Source organism: Danio rerio, chromosome 15 (genome assembly GCF_049306965.1).
Source record: "Danio rerio strain Tuebingen ecotype United States chromosome 15, GRCz12tu, whole genome shotgun sequence".
NCBI classification, from domain to species: domain Eukaryota; kingdom Metazoa; phylum Chordata; class Actinopteri; order Cypriniformes; family Danionidae; genus Danio; species Danio rerio.
The window spans coordinates 4644248-4664944 of NC_133190.1; the positions used below are offsets into that span (position 1 = coordinate 4644248).

General features: G+C 38.4%; 1 protein-coding gene and 2 long non-coding RNA genes across 3 annotated transcripts in view; 2 read left to right on the top strand and 1 right to left on the bottom strand.

The window, feature by feature from the left end:
- The window catches only part of si:dkey-35i13.1, a 270744-nt gene that overhangs the window by 82001 nt on the left and 168046 nt on the right, over positions 1-20697 (top strand). The gene's annotated exons all lie outside the window — the stretch shown is intronic.
- The window catches only part of tfdp2 (transcription factor Dp-2), a gene marked incomplete at its 5' end in the record, with an annotated part of 71602 nt that overhangs the window by 26830 nt on the left and 24075 nt on the right, over positions 1-20697 (bottom strand). The window contains 3 exon segments of the mRNA NM_198208.1: positions 13031-13063; positions 17339-17386; positions 19070-19200. Of these exon segments, the coding sequence (NP_937851.1) occupies positions 13031-13063; positions 17339-17386; positions 19070-19200 (212 nt within the window).
- On the top strand, positions 3284-13152 carry LOC137487714 (uncharacterized). The gene is made up of 3 exons (XR_011006395.2): positions 3284-3402; positions 3504-3670; positions 10423-13152. It is a non-coding gene; the product is annotated as an uncharacterized lncRNA (long non-coding RNA).

Consider the following 20697-nt stretch of genomic DNA (forward strand, 5'->3'; position numbering starts at 1 on the left):
TTGCTGTTGTTTTGTGTGCCTCAACTCACATGCATATATGGGTTTTACAATGACAAGGTGTTGCTATAAGGTTGGTATTGTGTTTTGGGTGGTTACAAGGGCACTGTAAGATGGTTTTGAGTCTTGTCGGGTGTTTTTGTTTGTTTTGTGTGCCTCAATTAGTATGCAAATTTGGCTTGCAAACCCTGATAGGGTGTTGCTATGCTGTTGCTATTGTGTTCTGGGTAGTTACTAGGGCATTACAATATGGTTTTGGGGCGTTTTAATTGTTGCTGTTGTTTTGTGTGGCTCAACTCACATGCAAATTAGTTTTTTTTTACAATGACAAACTGTTGCTATGAGGTTACTACTTTGTTCTGGGTGGTTACTAGGGCATTGTAAGATGGTTTTGGGTGTTTTATTTGTTGTTGTTGTTGTTTTGTGCACCTCAACTCAAATGCAAAACTGGATTTTTACAATAACAAGGTTTTGCTATAGGATTGCCATTGTGTTTTGGGTGGTTACTAGGGCATTGCAATATGGTTTTGGGGCATTTAGTTGTTGTTTTGTGGGCCTCAACTCACATGCAAAACTGGATTTTTACCATTGCAAAGTGTTTGCTATAAGGTTGGTATTGTGTTTTTTGGTGGTTACAAGGGCACTGTAAGATGGTTTTGAGTCTTGTCGGGTGTTTTTTGTTTGTTTTATGTGCCTCAATTTGTATGCAAATTTGGCTTGCAAACCCTGATAGGGTGTTGCTATGATATTGCTATTGTGTTCTGGGTGGTTACTAGGGCATTGGTCTTGGGTGTTCTAGTTTGTTGCTGTTGTTTTGTGAGCACATGCAAATGAGTTTTTTTTAATGGGAAGGTGTTGCTATGAGCTTGCTGTTGTGTTCTGGGCGGTTACTAAGGCATTGCAAGACAGTTTTGGGGTGTTTTAGCTTTTAGTTTTTTGTTGTGTGCTTCAACGCAGATTTGGCTTGCAAACCCTGGCAAGGTGTTGCTATTAGGTTACTATTGTTTTCTGGATAGTTATTAGGGCACTGCAAGATGCTTTGGGTGTTTTATTTGTAGTTGTTGTTTTGTGTGCCTCAACTCACATGCAGATTTGGCTTTATACAATAACAAAGTGTTGCTATAAGATGCTATTGTTTTCAGGGTGGTGGCTGGGGCATCGCAAGATGGTTTGGGGTATTTTATTGTTTTTTGTTGTTGTTGTTGTCCAGAAACATCCGCGGGACTACATTTTCAGAATAAGCTTGGGTTGAAAACGTCCCTTACCACAAAACTGCATTGTTGGAAAGAGAAAACACACAGTACAGTTGGAAGTGTATCATGCATTCATAACCTTTTTTTTGTGTTTGTTTGTTTTTTTGTTGCCATTCACTGACAATTAGACAGGCTCATCCAGTTCATCAAACTCCATCTTTTAAAATCTGAATCGGAAATGGAATTAACCAGTCTCCTCTTTAAAGCTGGCATATCAGCGCGGAGTTGCAATAAAAACATGATTCGATTCACACCCTCTGATTGTTTCCCAAAACATAGTGGCTTTTGCTGTCAAAGGCAAGTGGCATTTAGAGGCTTTTGCCAACAAACTGTTGTTTCTGAATGGGTGGACGCTGCGATTTAGATGATTTCAAGCAAAACGTGCCTAAAGCATTCGCTAAATGTCATTAGCTCATTTTTGGCGGAAGAGACGTTTAGCAGCTTTTGCATCTAAACCAGGATCACGTTCCTGGAGGTACGGTGCCCTGCAGGGTTTACCTCCAACTTGCCCCAACACACCTGCCTGGGTGTTTCAAGTATGCCTTATAAGACCCTGATAAGCTTGTTCAGGTGTGTTTGATTAGGGTTGGAGCTAAAATCTACAGGACTCCAGACCTCCAGGTACAAGTTTGGTGATCCCTAATCTAAACCCTTCAACTGGACTGCCTAAAGTGCATACATAAGGAAAATAGAATAAGGAAATATCCGTTGCAACATCAAGCAGCACAAAGAGCTGGTTTTAACGTCTAAAAAAAATGGAAGTGAATGAGAGCGAATGTTTCGAGCCAAAAAGATTCCAATGGCTGTGCCCAGCCCACTCATACATCAAGAATAAGGTCAATAGAGTACCCATAATTAAACTCTTTGGTGCCCTAGCCAAACTGATTCACTGAATTCTGGCGGGTGAACATACGCATAGGTAAACTTTGGATTTGTATGCTGCTTTCACACCAGATGCGGAACACGCAGATAAATCGCGATATTCGCGCGTAAATAGCCACGTGAACATTTGAGTTTACTCACTTCATTCGCGCGTCAAATCCGCTTCATTCGCAAGTCAAAATCAATTCAGAACAAATGCGGATTTGAGTGATGGGCAGGGCTTCGGTCTGCCCGGTGACTCTAGCTTCATTGCTAAATGGCTAACATGGATTTTATGAAGAAAATAACAGTGTTTATGTGCTTTATGAAGACTGAAAAACAGCGTCGATACGTTTAGGGCCGTGTCTGAGTCCACTAAATCCTTTCAGAAGTGTATCCAGCTCTATGAGCTCATAAACTCTTCCAGAAACTTAACCTGGATGATGGAGGCTTTCAGCTGTGCTTTTGACTGAGCCCAGCCCAGTTTGATGAACTTCTTGTCGGTGTCGGCTGGAGGATTTTCCCTGGGACACCGACAATAGGCGAAACGTCACAATCATGCCCCCACAAGAGCAAGCTCCTGATTGGTTAACGCGGTGTGAATGTCAGCTGAAGTTCAGATTTTCGAACTCGAGTGATTCGCACGAAATGCGGGTTAAGAGCGTCAAACATGCAAAATGCTCAATTCGTGCTCCGCCATTGACACCGCGCAATTCGCGTCATTCGCGCGTATCGCGCCGCAGGATGTCTATTGGCGCGTTTGCATTGACCTTACATGTAAATCAATCGCGCTTGACGCGCGTTCCGAGTTTGGTGTGAACGGCAGCATCACTAGCATCAGCCATTTCTGTCATTAGTCTATGATGCACCTGATGACCTACACATGCTTTAATGTGAGCAAGTGCTTGTGTTAAGTTATGTTAATAAGCTTGAGGTCCAGTGGTGTGTCAGATACACACTTAAACGTGAATGATGCCCAGGAAAATTCATTCACTGGATTTCTCCCTTGCTGTATAAATAGCACAACTGCACTGTGGGGAGAGTTATGTAACCGCCGCTCAATGATGGAGAGAGGTGTGGAGAAACAGGAGCTACATGGGGGATGTGTGTGTGTGTGTTTGCAGCAACAGTGGCTGATTGGGGTTTCAGTCGTCAGGACAAATTAGTTCCAGACCCCCAGCTCACCGAAATGTGCCCCTAATTGTCTGGAAGTACTGCAGTGCTGTGAGAGAGAGCTGCGTGAGTGTGTGACGGTAGATGCGACACGTGCAGGTCCTCACGCAAAGCTCTGGTGTGTAACATACAGTACATGCACACACACACACACGCTGACTTCTGCTTAGCAACAGCGCTCAGATGTGTGTGTGTGTGTGTGTGTGTGTAGCCATGAAGAATGTTTCAGCATCAGAGAAATGCAGTCTCAGGAAAGAGGAGAGAGAGAAGATGGAGGGCTGGAGGAGAGGAGAGGGGGAGGGAGATTCATCTGACCTTTCGCAGGAGAACACGCATCTGCCAGAATGCAGCAAAAATCAGCAGAGGCTCAGGAGAGTCGCAGAAGGGTAACAGTGCGTGTCTGTGTTTCTATGATGAGGAACTGTGAGCAATTACAGACAAATGCTATTTATAGTGGATGGGAAAAATATCTTTATCGAATGCAAAAATAAAAGTAGATGAAGTGTGGAATTTCTGCACCATTAGTGCTGCTAGAGCGGAAGTGTAAAATAAATGATGATATTCAAAGGGTTCCTGGGTAGGTTTGCACCAGCTGTTCGTAAGTTCGCTCGTAAAGGTGTTGTATGTAAGTCTTTAACTCTTCTAAAGCATAAAAATACAATAGTATGTTTCAGATATTTAGGAAACATGCTAAGTGAACATACTTGTTTATCTGAAAAACAATGCTTAAGTCAGATATTCTGCTTTGAGAATGTGCATTACGTGCTGGAACGCCGGTCTTTGTTTTGGTTCTTTTAACCCACCCAAAGTATAGTATAGTTCACAACCCCGGTTGTGCCTTGGTGGAAAACAGTCTATTTCATTCATTCAGTCAGGAAGGCTCTCAAAGCATGCATCTGCGACCGAAATACAACCTCCGGTGGACAAAAGAAGACTCTGAAATGAGACACAGATTCAGAGTTCCACTTGAGGTGGTTATTAATTTGCAAATAATAGAAGTATTACAAATGTAAACATTAGGTGAGGTGAGCAGGTTCCATTGTAACTGTGTGTCCTAACAACACACTACATGGCAAGATTTGCGGTGATGATCAATTTGGCTTTTTGCACAGACGAAACACGACAGATTTAAATACAACCGTTCAGAAGCACAAAATAGTGCACTCACTGCATTCCAACAAAGGTTTATAATCTAATCAATACATATTAAACCGCTTTAACATTGTTAAATGTACATGCTGAATCACTGATGTGTGTTGGTTTGCACTAAGTCACAGTTCTAAAGTTCAATTTTAAATGGTTTATTTTAATTTCCGGATCTGAGGTGAACTATCTGCTGCTGCTTTCAATAAATGTCATGTTAAACGGCACTCAAACTCATATTATTATCATTTAATACTGAATAAAGCACATGAGGTGCACCTGAGGTGACCATGGTTTTCTGTTGTTCAGCGGCAAAAAACAGAAGCCGTTTCTAAAATATAAATTTCAGGCGTTGGTTAGGACAAAAATATGCAAAAAAATTACTTTAATCGCGTGTTGTTGCTTTTATTTAGAACACAACTTAAATCAGACTTCAGGCTCGCTCCTGTTGGTGTCGTCAATCTGGCAACTTGCATTTGCGTGTGCAATACTTAGTTCAACCACTGGGTGTCAAACTTACATACTGCACTTTAAACTGGAATGTAAAGTCCACACCAGAGGCTTAGTAACTAGTAACAAAATTTGTTCTTTCTTTAATTACACTACATGGTATTAGGGCGAAATGTAGTCCATAAAGTAATGGGTGACTGCATCCAATAAGAGCCGTCAAACTGCTTTAAATTCATGTATATATATGTATATGTATATATATATATATATATATATATATATATATATATATATATATATATATATATATATATATATATATATATATATATAGAAGAAAAGTAAATTGTCCATGCACATGTAACTGCTTCATTAGGGAGCCGATCTTGATCAACCAGCTCACAATATTCTGAAAAAATATTAGCAGAAAGGTAGTTAACATGTAAATATAAGCTATTAGATATGCCTGTGCCACACACACACACACACACACACACACACACACACACACACAAATGATTTCTCTTGCAGTCATGCATGCTTGAGACTGATTTTAAAGTGGGATATAAGCATGATAATGAATGGATTAGCTTGTGTTAGAGGATTTTAAATATTATACATAGACACACACACACACACACACACACACACACGCACGTTGGTATTAGTGATTTACTGGAATTCTACATGGGTGTATTGTATTTCATACAATCAAAACCTCTAATTATGTGTAAGGAAACCGGAGGCAAAAAAGTGGAAAGTAAAAAGATTCTTTCAGGTATGATTTTTAAGTAACTTAATTTACAAAAACACAAGATATGTCCTTAATATGTCCATAAACCACCTTAATAAAACAACAAGTAATGACCATGTCATTACGCAAAAAACTGTCCTTGTAAACCACCAAAACACACAAATAAAAGCACAAAGCTAAACATTCTACCTAATATTCTAAGGATCATTTATAGAAATGTTGTAATATGCTCAAAACATTTGCAAAAAGGTAGTTATGATGTAAATATGAGCTATTAGATATGCCCATGTCATTCACACACACAAAAATGATCTCTCTTGCAGTCGTGCATGCTTGAGAACGATTCAAAAGTGTGATATAAGCATGATAATGAATGGATTAGCTTGCGTTAGAGGATTTTAAATATTATATATAGACACACACACATGTTGGCATTGGTAATTTACAGGGACTCTCCATAGGTGTAATGTATTTTATACAGTAAAAACCTTTAATATGGCCTCCCCAACCTTACCCCTAAATTAACCCTCACAGGAATCCTGACGCAAAATTAGAAAGTAAAAAGACTCTTTTAGGTATGATTTTTAAGTAATTTAAATAACAAAGACATCAGGCATGTCCTCATAAACCACCTTAATAAAACAACTAGGTAATGCCCATGTCATTATACAAAAATCTGTCCTTGTAAACCACCAAAACACACACATAAAAGCACAAAGCTAAACATTCTACCTAATATACTAAGAAATATTTAAAAAAAATGTTGCAATATGCTCAAGAACATTTGCAAAAAGGTAGTTATGATGTAAATATGAGCTATTAGATATGCCGGTGTCATTCACACACATATAAATGATTTCTCTTGCAGTCGTGCATGCTTAAGACTGATTCAAAAGTGGGATATAAGCATGATAATGAATGGATTGGCTTGCGATAGAGGATTTTAAACATTTTCTATAGTAACACACATGTTGGTATTGGTCATTTACAGGGACTCTCCATAGGTGTAATGTATTTTATACAGTAAAAACCTCTAATATGGCCTCCCCAGCTTTACCCCTAAACCAACCCTCACAGGAAACATGAGGCAAAATTTGAAAGTAAAAAGACTCTTTTAAGTAAGATTTTAATTCTTTTAAATCACAAAGACATCAGGCATGTCCTCATAAACCACCTTAATAGTACAACTAGGTAATGCCCACGTCATTATACAAAAAACTGTGTAAACCACCAAAACACACACATAAAAGCACAAAAGCTAAACATTCTACCTAATATACTAAGAAATATTTAAAAAAATGTTGCAATATGCTCAAGAACATTTGCAAAAAGGTAGTTATGATGTAAATATGAGCTATTAGATATGCCCGTATCATTTACACACATATAAATGATTTCTCTTGCAGTCGTGCATGCTTAAGACTGATTCAAAAGTGGGATATAAGCATGATAATGAATGGATTAGCTTGCGATAGAGGATTTTAAACATTTTCTATAGTAACACACATGTTGGTATTGGTCATTTACAGGGACTCTCCATAGGTGTAATGTATTTTATACAGTAAAAACCTTTAATATGGCATCCCCAACCTTACCCCTAAATTAACCCTCACAGGGATCCTGACGCAAAATTAGAAAGTAAAAAGACTCTTTTAGGTATGATTTTTAAGTAATTTAAATAACAAAGACATCATTTATGTCCTCATAAACCACCTTAATAAAACAACTAGGTAATGCCCATGTCATTATACAAAAATCTGTCCTTGTAAACCACCAAAACACACACATAAAAGCACAAAGCTAAACATTCAACCTAATATACTAAGAAATATTTAAAAAATGTTGCAATATGCTCAAGAACATTTGCAAAAAGGTAGTTATGATGTAAATATGAGCTATTAGATATGCCCGTGTCATTTACACACATATAAATGATTTCTCTTGCAGTCGTGCATGCTTAAGACTGATTCAAAAGTGGGATATAAGCATGATAATGAATGGATTAGCTTGCGATAGAGGATTTTAAACATTTTCTATAGTAACACACATGTTGGTATTGGTCATTTACAGGGACTCTCCATAGGTGTAATGTATTTTATACAGTAAAAACCTCTAATATGGCCTCCCCAGCTTTACCCCTAAACCAACCCTCACAGGAAACATGAGGCAAAATTTGAAAGTAAAAAGACTCTTTTAAGTAAGATTTTAATTCTTTTAAATCACAAAGACATCAGGCATGTCCTCATAAACCACCTTAATAGTACAACTAGGTAATGCCCACGTCATTATACAAAAAACTGTGTAAACCACCAAAACACACACATAAAAGCACAAAAGCTAAACATTCTACCTAATATACTAAGAAATATTTAAAAAAATGTTGCAATATGCTCAAGAACATTTGCAAAAAGGTAGTTATGATGTAAATATGAGCTATTAGATATGCCCGTATCATTTACACACATATAAATGATTTCTCTTGCAGTCGTGCATGCTTAAGACTGATTCAAAAGTGGGATATAAGCATGATAATGAATGGATTAGCTTGCGATAGAGGATTTTAAACATTTTCTATAGTAACACACATGTTGGTATTGGTCATTTACAGGGACTCTCCATAGGTGTAATGTATTTTATACAGTAAAAACCTTTAATATGGCATCCCCAACCTTACCCCTAAATTAACCCTCACAGGGATCCTGACGCAAAATTAGAAAGTAAAAAGACTCTTTTAGGTATGATTTTTAAGTAATTTAAATAACAAAGACATCATTTATGTCCTCATAAACCACCTTAATAAAACAACTAGGTAATGCCCATGTCATTATACAAAAATCTGTCCTTGTAAACCACCAAAACACACACATAAAAGCACAAAGCTAAACATTCAACCTAATATACTAAGAAATATTTAAAAAATGTTGCAATATGCTCAAGAACATTTGCAAAAAGGTAGTTATGATGTAAATATGAGCTATTAGATATGCCCGTGTCATTTACACACATATAAATGATTTCTCTTGCAGTCGTGCATGCTTAAGACTGATTCAAAAGTGGGATATAAGCATGATAATGAATGGATTAGCTTGCGATAGAGGATTTTAAACATTTTCTATAGTAACACACATGTTGGTATTGGTCATTTACAGGGACTCTCCATAGGTGTAATGTATTTTATACAGTAAAAACCTCTAATATGGCCTCCCCAGCTTTACCCCTAAATTAACCCTCACAGGAAACATGAGGCAAAATTTGAAAGTAAAAAGACTCTTTTAAGTAAGATTTTAATTCTTTTAAATCACAAAGACATCAGGCATGTCCTCATAAACCACCTTAATAGTACAACTAGGTAATGCCCATGTCATTATACAAAAAACTGTGTAAACCACCAAAACACACACATAAAAGCACAAAAGCTAAACATTCTACCTAATATACTAAGAAATATTAAAAAAAAATGTTGCAATATGCTCAAGAACATTTGCAAAAAGGTAGTTATGATGTAAATATGAGCTATTAGATATGCCCGTGTCATTTACACACATATAAATGATTTCTCTTGCAGTCGTGCATGCTTAAGACTGATTCAAAAGTGGGATATAAGCATGATAATGAATGGATTGGCTTGCGATAGAGGATTTTAAACATTTTCTATAGTAACACACATGTTGGTATTGGTCATTTACAGGGACTCTCCATAGGTGTAATGTATTTTATACAGTAAAAACCTCTAATATGGCCTCCCCAGCTTTACCCCTAAACCAACCCTCACAGGAAACATGAGGCAAAATTTGAAAGTAAAAAGACTCTTTTAAGTAAGATTTTAATTCTTTTAAATCACAAAGACATCAGGCATGTCCTCATAAACCACCTTAATAGTACAACTAGGTAATGCCCACGTCATTATACAAAAAACTGTGTAAACCACCAAAACACACACATAAAAGCACAAAAGCTAAACATTCTACCTAATATACTAAGAAATATTTAAAAAAATGTTGCAATATGCTCAAGAACATTTGCAAAAAGGTAGTTATGATGTAAATATGAGCTATTAGATATGCCCGTATCATTTACACACATATAAATGATTTCTCTTGCAGTCGTGCATGCTTAAGACTGATTCAAAAGTGGGATATAAGCATGATAATGAATGGATTGGCTTGCGATAGAGGATTTTAAACATTTTCTATAGTAACACACATGTTGGTATTGGTCATTTACAGGGACTCTCCATAGGTGTAATGTATTTTATACAGTAAAAACCTCTAATATGGCCTCCCCAACCTTACCCCTAAACCAACTCTCACAGGAAACAAGAGGCAAAATTTGAAAGTAAAAAGACTCTTTTAAGTAAGATTTTAATTCTTTTAAATCACAAAGACATCAGGCATGTCCTCATAAACCACCTTAATAGTACTAGAACAAGGTAATGCCCATGTCATTATACAAAAAACTGTGTAAACCACTAAAACACACACATAAAAGCACAAAGCTAAACATTCTAACATACCAATGATTATTTTTAGAAATATTGCAATTTGCTCAAAATCACTCTTGCAGTCATTCATGCTTGAGACTGCTTCAAAAGTGGGATATAAGCAGGACAATCAATGCACACTAACACAAATAGAAGCACAAAGCTAAACATTCTATCCAATATACTAAAATGTATTTACAGAAACGATTAGCTGCTAAACAAACTGAACAAAGACTGAAGCCAGGCATTCTTTAGATGTGGAAAACAAAACAACACACTAACACAGCGTCTTTTTTTTCTGTCAAATGCAGCTTCGACAACTGACGTCAGGTACGACGACTGCTCTGATTCATCATCAACACTGGTGACCCAGCCGAGCGCAGATGCCTCCATGCCATTAATAATGTTCAATTAACAGAGAAAAGCAGCTGAAGGAGAGCTTTGCGAGTGTGTTCGTATGTGAACAGAGAAAAGCATTGGGCTCTGAAACACAACTGGGCGAGCAGCTGTGATCCTCCAAAGTCCTGGACAACATCTGAGCCTCATAAATCCACAGAGATTCATGAACGGCTCGCTTTTGTCACTCTTTCATACACATACAAAGCACAACTGTCCTATGGGTAATCCGTTTTAAGGGTCGTAAAACTCTCGTCTTTCAGTTCAAGTCTACCCTAGAACTTTTTTTTATTTATTTATTTTTAAAAATGCAACATAAATGGGTGTGGAAAGCTGTGTGAAGACAGGGAGTGTGTGTGTGTGATGGGTAAAGCGGAAATTGTCAACTGTCAGTGGCCTATACTGAAATCTGAGGTAAAGCGCAAGAAAGAGAAATGCAAAATGTCTATATTAAAAGAGTGCTCAATTCAAAATACTTTGAAGCAGGTTTTGAGGGTAAATTTAAGACTTTAAATGCTAGTTTCACTTATGGTGCATTCACACCAGACAAGGATGAAGTGTCAAGCCTGATGTCATAATTTGCGCACATGAGGCGGCGTGAATGACACGATTCGCACAAATTAAGCTGTGCAGATTGAGCGTTTGACGTGCCTAATGATAATCGCTTGAATTTGAAATTCAGCGGACATTCGTGCCACGTTAACTAATAACTCGTATGGGCATGATTATGACTTAGCGCCTGTAGTGCATGTCCCGAAGGGAAATCCTCCTTCCAATACTGGACATCAGCTCATTAACCTGGGCTGAAGCACCGCTGAAAGCTTCCATAATCCAGGTATAGTTTCTGGAGGAGTTGATGAACTCACAGCTGGGTGCTCTTCATAAACGATCTAGAGACATAAAATGATCCCTCGGTTCTGGCTCGCATCTCAGCCAGCCTCTCAGACATTTCACACTGGATGAAAGATCATCATCTTCAGCTTAACCTCACGAAAACAGAAATGCTGGAAGTTTCTGCCAACCCGACTCTACATCATAACTTTTCAATCCAGACGGATGGGGCAACCATTACTGGATCCAAAATGGTGAAAAGGCTTGGAGTAACGATTGATGACCAACTAAACTTTTCTGACTACATCTGTAGAACTGCTCGATCTTGCAGATTCGCACTCTATAACATCAGAAAGGTCAGACCCTTCCTACCTCAACATGCAGCTCAACTCCTTGTTCAAGCTCTTGTTCTCTCCAGACTGGACTATTGCAACTCTCTACTAGCCGGGCTTCCAGCTAACTCTTTCAAACCTCTTCAGCTGCTTCAGAACGCAGCAGCACGAGTGGTCTTTAATGAACCTAAAAGAGCACATGTCACTCCGCTGCTCATCCGTTTGCACTGGCTGCCAGTTGCTGCTCGCATCAAATTCAAAGCTCTGATGTTTGCTTACAAAGCGATTTCTGGCTGCGCTTCTTCTTATCTGCTCTCACTTCTGCAGATTTATGTGCCCTCCAGAGACTTGCGTTTTGTAAATGAACGTCAACTTGTGGTTCAATCCCAAAGAGGGAAGAAATCACTTTCCCGAACTCTCGCATTCAATCTGCGATCTTCAATCTTCAGTCACTCGCTTTTTTCAAAAAACAACTAAAAACTCAACTATTTAGTCTCCACTTTCCTTCCTAATCTGCAATTCCCTCATTGACTCCTCCACTAACTATATAAAAAAATTACTAATGTTTTGCTTCTTACACTTTCTTTACATACCTGAAACTTGCCAACAGCACTTGCCTACAGCTTCCTTGTCCTCACTTGTAAGTCGCTTTGGATAAAAGCGTCTGCTAAATGACTAAATTTAAATGTAGTGGACTCGGCACAGAATCTATGAATCTATGCTGTTCTTCAGTCTTCCTAAATCACATAAAGCAAAATACGGAACCAAAATAGCATAAAGTTTTATCATTTGCATGTGTTTTTAAGGCTGGAGCCTTAAATTGAAACATTTTGGGCACAAAAAAATTATGATGTCACAGAATAATTGTGTGTAATTATTTATACAGAATAGAAAACAATTTATGCACAAAAAAATGCTTTTATTGCATATAATTTTTGTCTTGTTTCTAGTCCAAATATCTAGATTTCAAAGCAAAAAGATTTTTTTACTTATTTATTTTTATTTTACTCTACCCTAATGGCAGATCATTTGACTTGTTTTTTGGAAAAACTCTTAGTTTTGAGTTATTTCTTCTGAAGGTGACAATAATAAGATATGCTTACTTGACTTGTTCCGATATGTGGACTAGAAACAAGACAATGCAAAGCAAAAAAAGCATTGTTGGCATTGTTAATAATGAACCTGAATACTGTTAGACTCCCCAGAAAACTGCCAAACAGCTATTCATCCTGTGAAACTGTAGTCATAAAGCAATATTTAAATCACAGAAAAATACAATATTGCAATATTAGATTTTTCCAATATTATGTCCCAGTGTAAATGATTCCCCTTTGTGTGTTGTTCATGTCATATCATTTACCTGGATGAAGAGTCACTCGAACACAGGCCGTCCCTGAAAAACACACACTTTTGATTACTTTCAAGATTTGCAGAAATGTCATCAGAATAAGGGCCTGCCAACACAAACACAGGTATTTAAACAAAAAAGGAAAAGAAAAAACTTTAAACACTGTTTCACTGCTTGCCCACATGAAAATGCAGTATTAAGTGAGTGAAATCAAAACTTTCTGAGAACTCTGGCCTGGGTGAAGATTTTCCAAAACTCTGGGTAAAGTGTGGTCGTGTGGACACTATAACCCAGGGATGCTCAACTCTGTTCCTGGAGATCTACCTTCCTACAAAGTTCAGCTCCAACCCTGATCAAACACACCTGCATCAATTAATTAGGATCTGAACGGCACCTGATAATTACAGGCAGGTGTGTTTGATATTGGTTGCAACTGAAATCTGCAGGAAGGTCGATCTCCAGGAACAGGGTTGAGCACCTCTGCTATAACCAGAGTTTTCACTTCATGATGTCAACATGTGATGATATCTGACATGCCCCGCCCCCTTCAAGACGCTTCACATTTGCTTTTCATTCCACTAAATGCTATTAGCTGCTTTTTTTTTAAGGGGGAGGGGCTACTAACTATATGTCCCACCCTCTACTCGTTTTTCAGTTGCGATTACGTCAAACATCAAATAAAAACTGCCTATTTCAAAGCACTTCATGAGAACTTTAAATGTCCGTCGTACCCATAGACTGTAAAATGTATGGACGTAGTATCCGTGACGTCACCCATAGGTTTCTACAGAGCGCAAAAGAAGCCACAAGTAGGCGCCGCCAACCGTCGCCATTTTGTTCGCGCGTCATCACACCCACGGCGGGATACCAAACAAGGGCAAAGAGGCGGAGAGTGAGCGGAGCTTCAGACACCTGCAGGCATTTTGCTTGGACCTGGTTCAGACACACTTTACTTTGGGAGAACGCTTAATACTTTATCACCTGTGACTCGTTTGTATTCTGACCACTTGTGCTTGGTTGTACACTATATCAATAAAGTGTTTAGACTTTTAAAAACACTGCTGTAATACATTGAGCCACTAAACATTGTTCTTATGACGTTTTTTAACAGGAGGAAAACGCAAATTACTTCCAAACACTTCAGATATAGTCTGTATTAGTTAATGTAAGACTATTGATGAAATCCAGCATAACACTGTATGACAACGCTTCAGATGACTGTTCTAGAGCCTACAGCTAATCAATCTGACAGATTCTGGAGTGCATTACAGCTCTAAATATAAATATAAACGATAAATGATCTTAAATAAAACAAATACATGTATAGAGATGGTATATAAGTATATAACTTTACTCACATGGGAAACGGAGGCCACGTGAATGGTTTGTGAGCACAATTAAGTGCCCTCAGCATGCCATGCCATCTAATAATTGTAGGAAACAAGTCCAAAAGGCAGTTGACTGTGTAAAGCCACATTAAACAACACAGAAATACGATAAATATGCCGAGTTCAGTGGCTAATCTGCAGGATTCAGCTGAGGTGATGTGACGGCGACCAGTGAGACCAAGCTGTCACTCAAGTGGCCACGCCCTTAATTATGCAAACTTAATATAACTGAATATAAAGGAAACGGATGAGTTATAAAAAAATTCACCCCCCTCACAGTTGTCATGAAGGGTAATATTAGCTGTATTAACCAAAATCTTTTTTTGTACCAGGCTGTAAACACCTTTTTTTCTGCTGTAAAGTTGGCCATTCTAACAGTGGGCTCAATTGAAATTTGCTCTATTTTGGAGCCAGGAGCGGCCAGGACTAGCGGAATTTCGGATGTATTACAGTTTTAGTTACTTCCGTATTGGCTTCCTGAGGGAGAGCGTGAGAAAGCCGCTTGGCTTTCCCTGCTAACATCTTCACCAGTCCTCCAAAAAAATAACTAATTTATTATATTCTGCACGTTTATGGCAAACGTGATGCGTATTCCATGTCGTTCGCCTATCGGACAGTAATCTGCCACTGTTCTTGCGCTTGCATTGACTTGTATGTAGATTACTCACAAAACTTCTTAACTCCACATTTGGTGTGAACCCCGCTTAAAAGTGTCATTATCGCCACCTGTTGGTTCGGCGTGCCCTTAACATGCATTCCAGTGCATTTTGGCGCTTTTCTCATGGACGGGATGTTTTTAAAAACATAAGTGTGGATAACTGCTTATAAAAACACCTGTGTATGTGTGGACATGGCCTCTGATCCTCAATAATGTATGTTTTAATATTCTAGAAAGATTGTGTTAAAAATGTTTGATTTAGCCCACAGGTGTCAAATCCAGTTCCTGGAGGGCCACAGTTTAGTTCCACTGTTGCTTCAACACACTTACCTGTAGGTTTCAAACAAAACTGAAAGACTTAGTTTGATCAGGTGTGTCTAATTAGGCTGGCTTGTCAAAGCCAGACTACTGAAATGCTTTTTAAACTTATTATTATTTTTCTTCTGAGACTAAGAATTAAACTCTATCTCCTCCTAGAGCTTTCCAGCTATGACCACCAAACTCACACCAGTTTTTAACTTTCTAGCCACACCCCTAACTACCACATACTGCACCCTAGCAACTCTCCTATAGGCTGTAATTAGCTATGCTAATAATTCTAACATGCTAATGACATGCCAATCATGCTAGCAACATGCTACTCATATGCTAATCATGCTAGCAACATGCTACTCATATGCTAATCATGCTAATGACATGCTAATTCATACTAGAAACATGCTAATTCATGCTAGAATCATGCTAAAACATGCTAATTCATACTAGAATAATGCTAGTAACATGCTAAGTCATACTAAAATCATGCTAGAAACATGCTAATGCATGCTAATTCATACTAGATTCATGCTAATAGCATGCTAGAATCATGCTAAAAACGTGCTAATTCATGCTAGAATCATGCTAATAACATGCTAATTCATACTAGAATCATGCTAGTAACATGCTAAGTCATACTAGAATAATGCTAGTAACATGCTAAGTCATACTAAAATCATGCTAGAAACATGCTAATGCATGCTAATTCATACTAGATTCATGCTAATATCATGCTAGAAACATGCTAATGCATGCTAATTCATACTAGATTCATGCTAATAGCATGCTAGAATCATGCTAAAAACGTGCTAATTCATGCTAGAATCATGCTAATAACATGCTAATTCATACTATAATCATGCTAGTAACATGCTAAGTCATACTAGAATAATGCTAGTAACATGCTAAGTCATACTAAAATCATGCTAGAAACATGCTAATGCATGCTAATTCATACTAGATTCATGCTAATAGCATGCTAGAATCATGCTAAAACGTGCTAATTCATGCTAGAATCATGCCAATAACATGCTAATTCATACTAGAATCATGCTAGTAACATGCTAAGTCATACTAGAATCATGCTAGTAACATGCTAAGTCATACTAGAATCTTGCTAGTAACATGCTAATTCATGCTAGAACCATGCTAATACCATGCTAATTCATACTAGAATAATGCTAGTAACATGCTAATTCATGCTAGAATCATGCTAGTAACATGCTAATTCATACTAGATTCATGCTAATATCATGTTAAGTCATACTGGAATCATGCTAGTGACATGCTAATTCATGCTAGAATCATGCTAATAACATGCTAATTCATGGTAGAATCATGCTAGTAACATGCTAATGCATGCTAGAATCATGCTAGTAACATGCTAATTCATACTAGAATCATGCTAACACCATGCTAATTCATACTGGAGTCATGCTAGTAACATGCTAATTTATACTAGAATCATGCTAATCACATGCTAATTCATGCTAAAATCATGCTAAAAGCATGCTAATTCATACTGGAATCATGCTAGTAACATGCTAATTCATGCTAGAATCATGCTAATAACATGTTAATTCATGGTAGAATCATGCTAATAGCATGCTAATTCCTACTGGAATCATGCTAGTAACATGCTAAATCATGCTAGAATCATGCTAATAACATGCTTATTTATACTAGAATCATGCTAATAACATGCTAATTCTTGTTGGAATCATGCTAGTAACATGCTAATTCATAACATGCTATTTATACTTTTTTAAACTGTTCTTAAACTAAAAAAAACTATTACCAACAGGCTTTGTCAAGCCAGCCTCAAAGTTTGTCTCGACGAACTTTACTGTCTAGTTAGAGTTGTAACTAAACTGTGCAGAGCTGCAGTGCTCCAGGAACTGAGTTTGACACCTGTGCTTTAGCCTAAAATAGGATTTTCTTTAGTAAACAGATGCCCACCTGTCTGAGTAATAGGAGTCGATGTAGTCGTGCGTCCTTTTTTTGTTCCTATAAAGAGAAGGCTGCAGTCAGTCAACAAATACACAAAATTGAGTTGATCAAAAGAGGGCTTGATTTTTTTTTTTACCTGAAAAAATTAGAAGCAAAAATTAGAAGCATATAAAATGATGGATAAAAACATGTCAAATAATCAGGTTTTCCTCAACAATAGTATATGAGGAGATATGATCAAAAAAAAAGTAGACTGCATGTGTTTAATCCTTGTGTACGGTTTAAATTTGCATTGACCCATTGATTTCCAGTGTAACCACATTTTTTGATTTCAAAGCCATGACACCATATAATCATGCATTCTTGCATGCTGGTGGTTTTCCCTGTTGGGGAGGTAAAATTAGTAATTTTTACTGTTGATCATCAGTTGGCAGCATTAAGCTTTTAGATAGGCCTGTGTTTCTGGTTTGTATAGGGAGTAAAACAGCAGATTATGATGTGCGTGCATAAATACACTTACTATGTTTTTATTTTCCTCAAACATGTCAAGGTAATTGTGCAAATGTCTCTCTCACACATTCACACATGACAGGAAAAACCACCAACAATCAAGAATACATAATAATATGGTGTCATGGCTGTGCAATCAAAGAATGTCATTATAATTGGAGAGAAAAATGGGGCAAAAACAGACACACAAGTTTATTGTTGAGTTTCTGAAAATCTTTACAAAGCATTTTTTCAAAATATCAAATGTCAAAATTTACCAACTACTGAAACAGTTATGGCCAAAATTACGCCTCAAAGTCACCCCAAAGTGGATGAAAACATCCCAAACAGCACACAAGAGGTAAATAATTCCAGTTCAAACTATATCTATACATAATTGCGAAATAATGCGTAACAGAGGCCAGCTAGCAAAGAGCTAAGCAGGTGAACTTCACTCATCTGACCTTAAAAGGTGCTCTAGTGATCGACTCTAGAGGCCAAGGTCTTTAGCCTCTTTGTTAGAGCAACCGACTCGCATACAAAGAATGCCGGTTCGATCCCAGCTCCGTGGACTTTGGAGGTACACGTGGGGGCTTTTCCAGGATGGGAGTGAGGTTTAGGGTGCTAAGTGTAATAGAGGCCAGCTAGCAAAGTGCTATGCAGGTAAACCTCACTCCTCTGACCTTAAAAGGTGCTCTAGCGACCGACTCTAGAGGCCATGGTCTGTAGCCTCTTTGTTAAAGCAACCGACTCGCATACAAAGAATCGCCAATTCGATCCCAGCTCAGACCAAATTGGGTGCAGTAGGACCGTGGAGTTACACATGGGGACTCATCCGGGATGGGAGTGAGGTTTAGGGGGGTGAGTGTAACAGAGGCCAGCTAGCGAAGTACTGTGCAGATAAACCTCACTCCTCTGACCTCAAAAGGCGCTCTAGCGAGTGACTCTACAAGCCATGGTCTTTACCCTCCATGTTAGAGCAACCAACTCTCAATCAAAGAATTGCCAATTTGATCAGGATCAGAGCAGGTTGGGTGCAGTAGGACATGCGAGTTAAAAATGTATTTGATAAATATTTAATAAAATCACATTTATTAACTAGATTTTTCAACACCTCTTGACAACACGCATCCATCAATAAACTTTAATAATGTTCTCCATAAACACCTACCAGTTTCAAAAGCCTCAACATGAAGCCGGTAATCCATCATTAACTTTTAAACATTCAAATCATGGGTGTGTTTTGCTCACCCCGGGGTCCACTCGTTGCCTTCGGGTGGGTGTGCCTGAGTAACCATGGCAACCGGCGTTGTGTGGGGCGTAAACGGGCTGCCGATGAGGATATTTCCAGAGTGAGAGACTCTCTGTGGTGTGCTTAAAATCTGCAGACACAAATAATACACAAAAAAAGCAAGCAGTTTAGGGAACTTATGCAAATCATAACCAAACAGTTTTGTGACAAGTCAAGACTTGTAGAAAGAGTCACTTGTGCAATATTGAGAAAGTTTATTGTGTTTTGGAAGTCAGCCCCTGCTGGCAGATCCTGTAACTGCATCATTACTATGAAACATCAAACTCTCTCTCTCTCTCTTATGCACTTCCAGCACACAACAACTGCCACTGAGATGGATGGGAAAGCGAACAGATCCTCCAGGTGCAGCACAACTCTTTTCATTGCGCTGTTATGCTCCACATGAGCACTGATGGTATATATGAGGGCATCCCGGTGTTCATTTCTCTCTCTCTTCTTCTCTGTTAACCTGAATCTCTCACAGAGAGCGTGTGCAGCAGCCCCCGGGGAGAGCCAAACCTCCTGCTGCAGCCCAGAACAGCACAGCAAGGACATCCTCATCCATCAGCGCTGCGCTACACACCATTGATCCTCCTCCTGGCCCTCTGGATTTATGCAGAAAGACGCTGTAGTGCTTCCACAGTACAATTTCAGCAGTGTGGCGTACGTGGTCTGGGCAATGTAGGTACATTTGGATCCTGGTACAAGGCAAATGACCAGGATCACCTATTTTTGACATACAGTGCACCCGGAAAGTGTTCATCGCGCTTCACTTTTTAAAAAAAAAATTATGTTACAGCCTTTTCTAAAAATTGATTAAATTCATTTATTTCCTAAGATTTTATGAAATTGTAGCACATTTACTAAAAATAAAAAAACATGTATAGAAGTACTTAAAGCCTTTGTCGTGAAGCTCTAAATTGAGCTCAGGTACAATCTGGCTGTGTCTCAAACCGCCTACTACTCAGTAGGTACTGAATTTGAATTTAAACGTACTACTTGGCCGTTAGAAAAGTACGTTCTATACAGTATGAATGTGAAAAGTATGAATGGAATTCGGACGTTTTGACATAGTCACGTGACAAACCTGCGTCATTTGCGCCGCTTGACTCCCATTCATGAATTCGCTCGCGGGGCATCATGGGATAGCGCAGCGTGAATGGGATGCGCACTCTGGAATCTCGCCGGAAGTAGTAAGTCATCCAGGTACTTCTCGCATACTGATTTTCAAATTCTATTAATTCAGACATACTACTCGGCTCGCATACTGATTTTCGCATACTGTATAGTATGGAAGTATGCGGTTTCGGACGCAGCTTCTGTTCCCACTGATCATTCTTGAGATGTTTCAGCAGCTTTATTGGAGTTCACCTGTGGTAAATTCAGTTGATTGGACATGATTTGAAAAAGCATACACCTGTCTATATAAGTTCACAGGGTTGACAGTGCATGTCAAAGCACAAACCAAGCATGAAGACAAAGGAATTGTCTGTAGACCTCTGAGACAGGATTGTCTCGAGGCACAAGGCTGGGGAAGGTTACAGAAAAATTTCTGCTGCTCTGAAAGCCAATGAGCACAGTGGCCTCC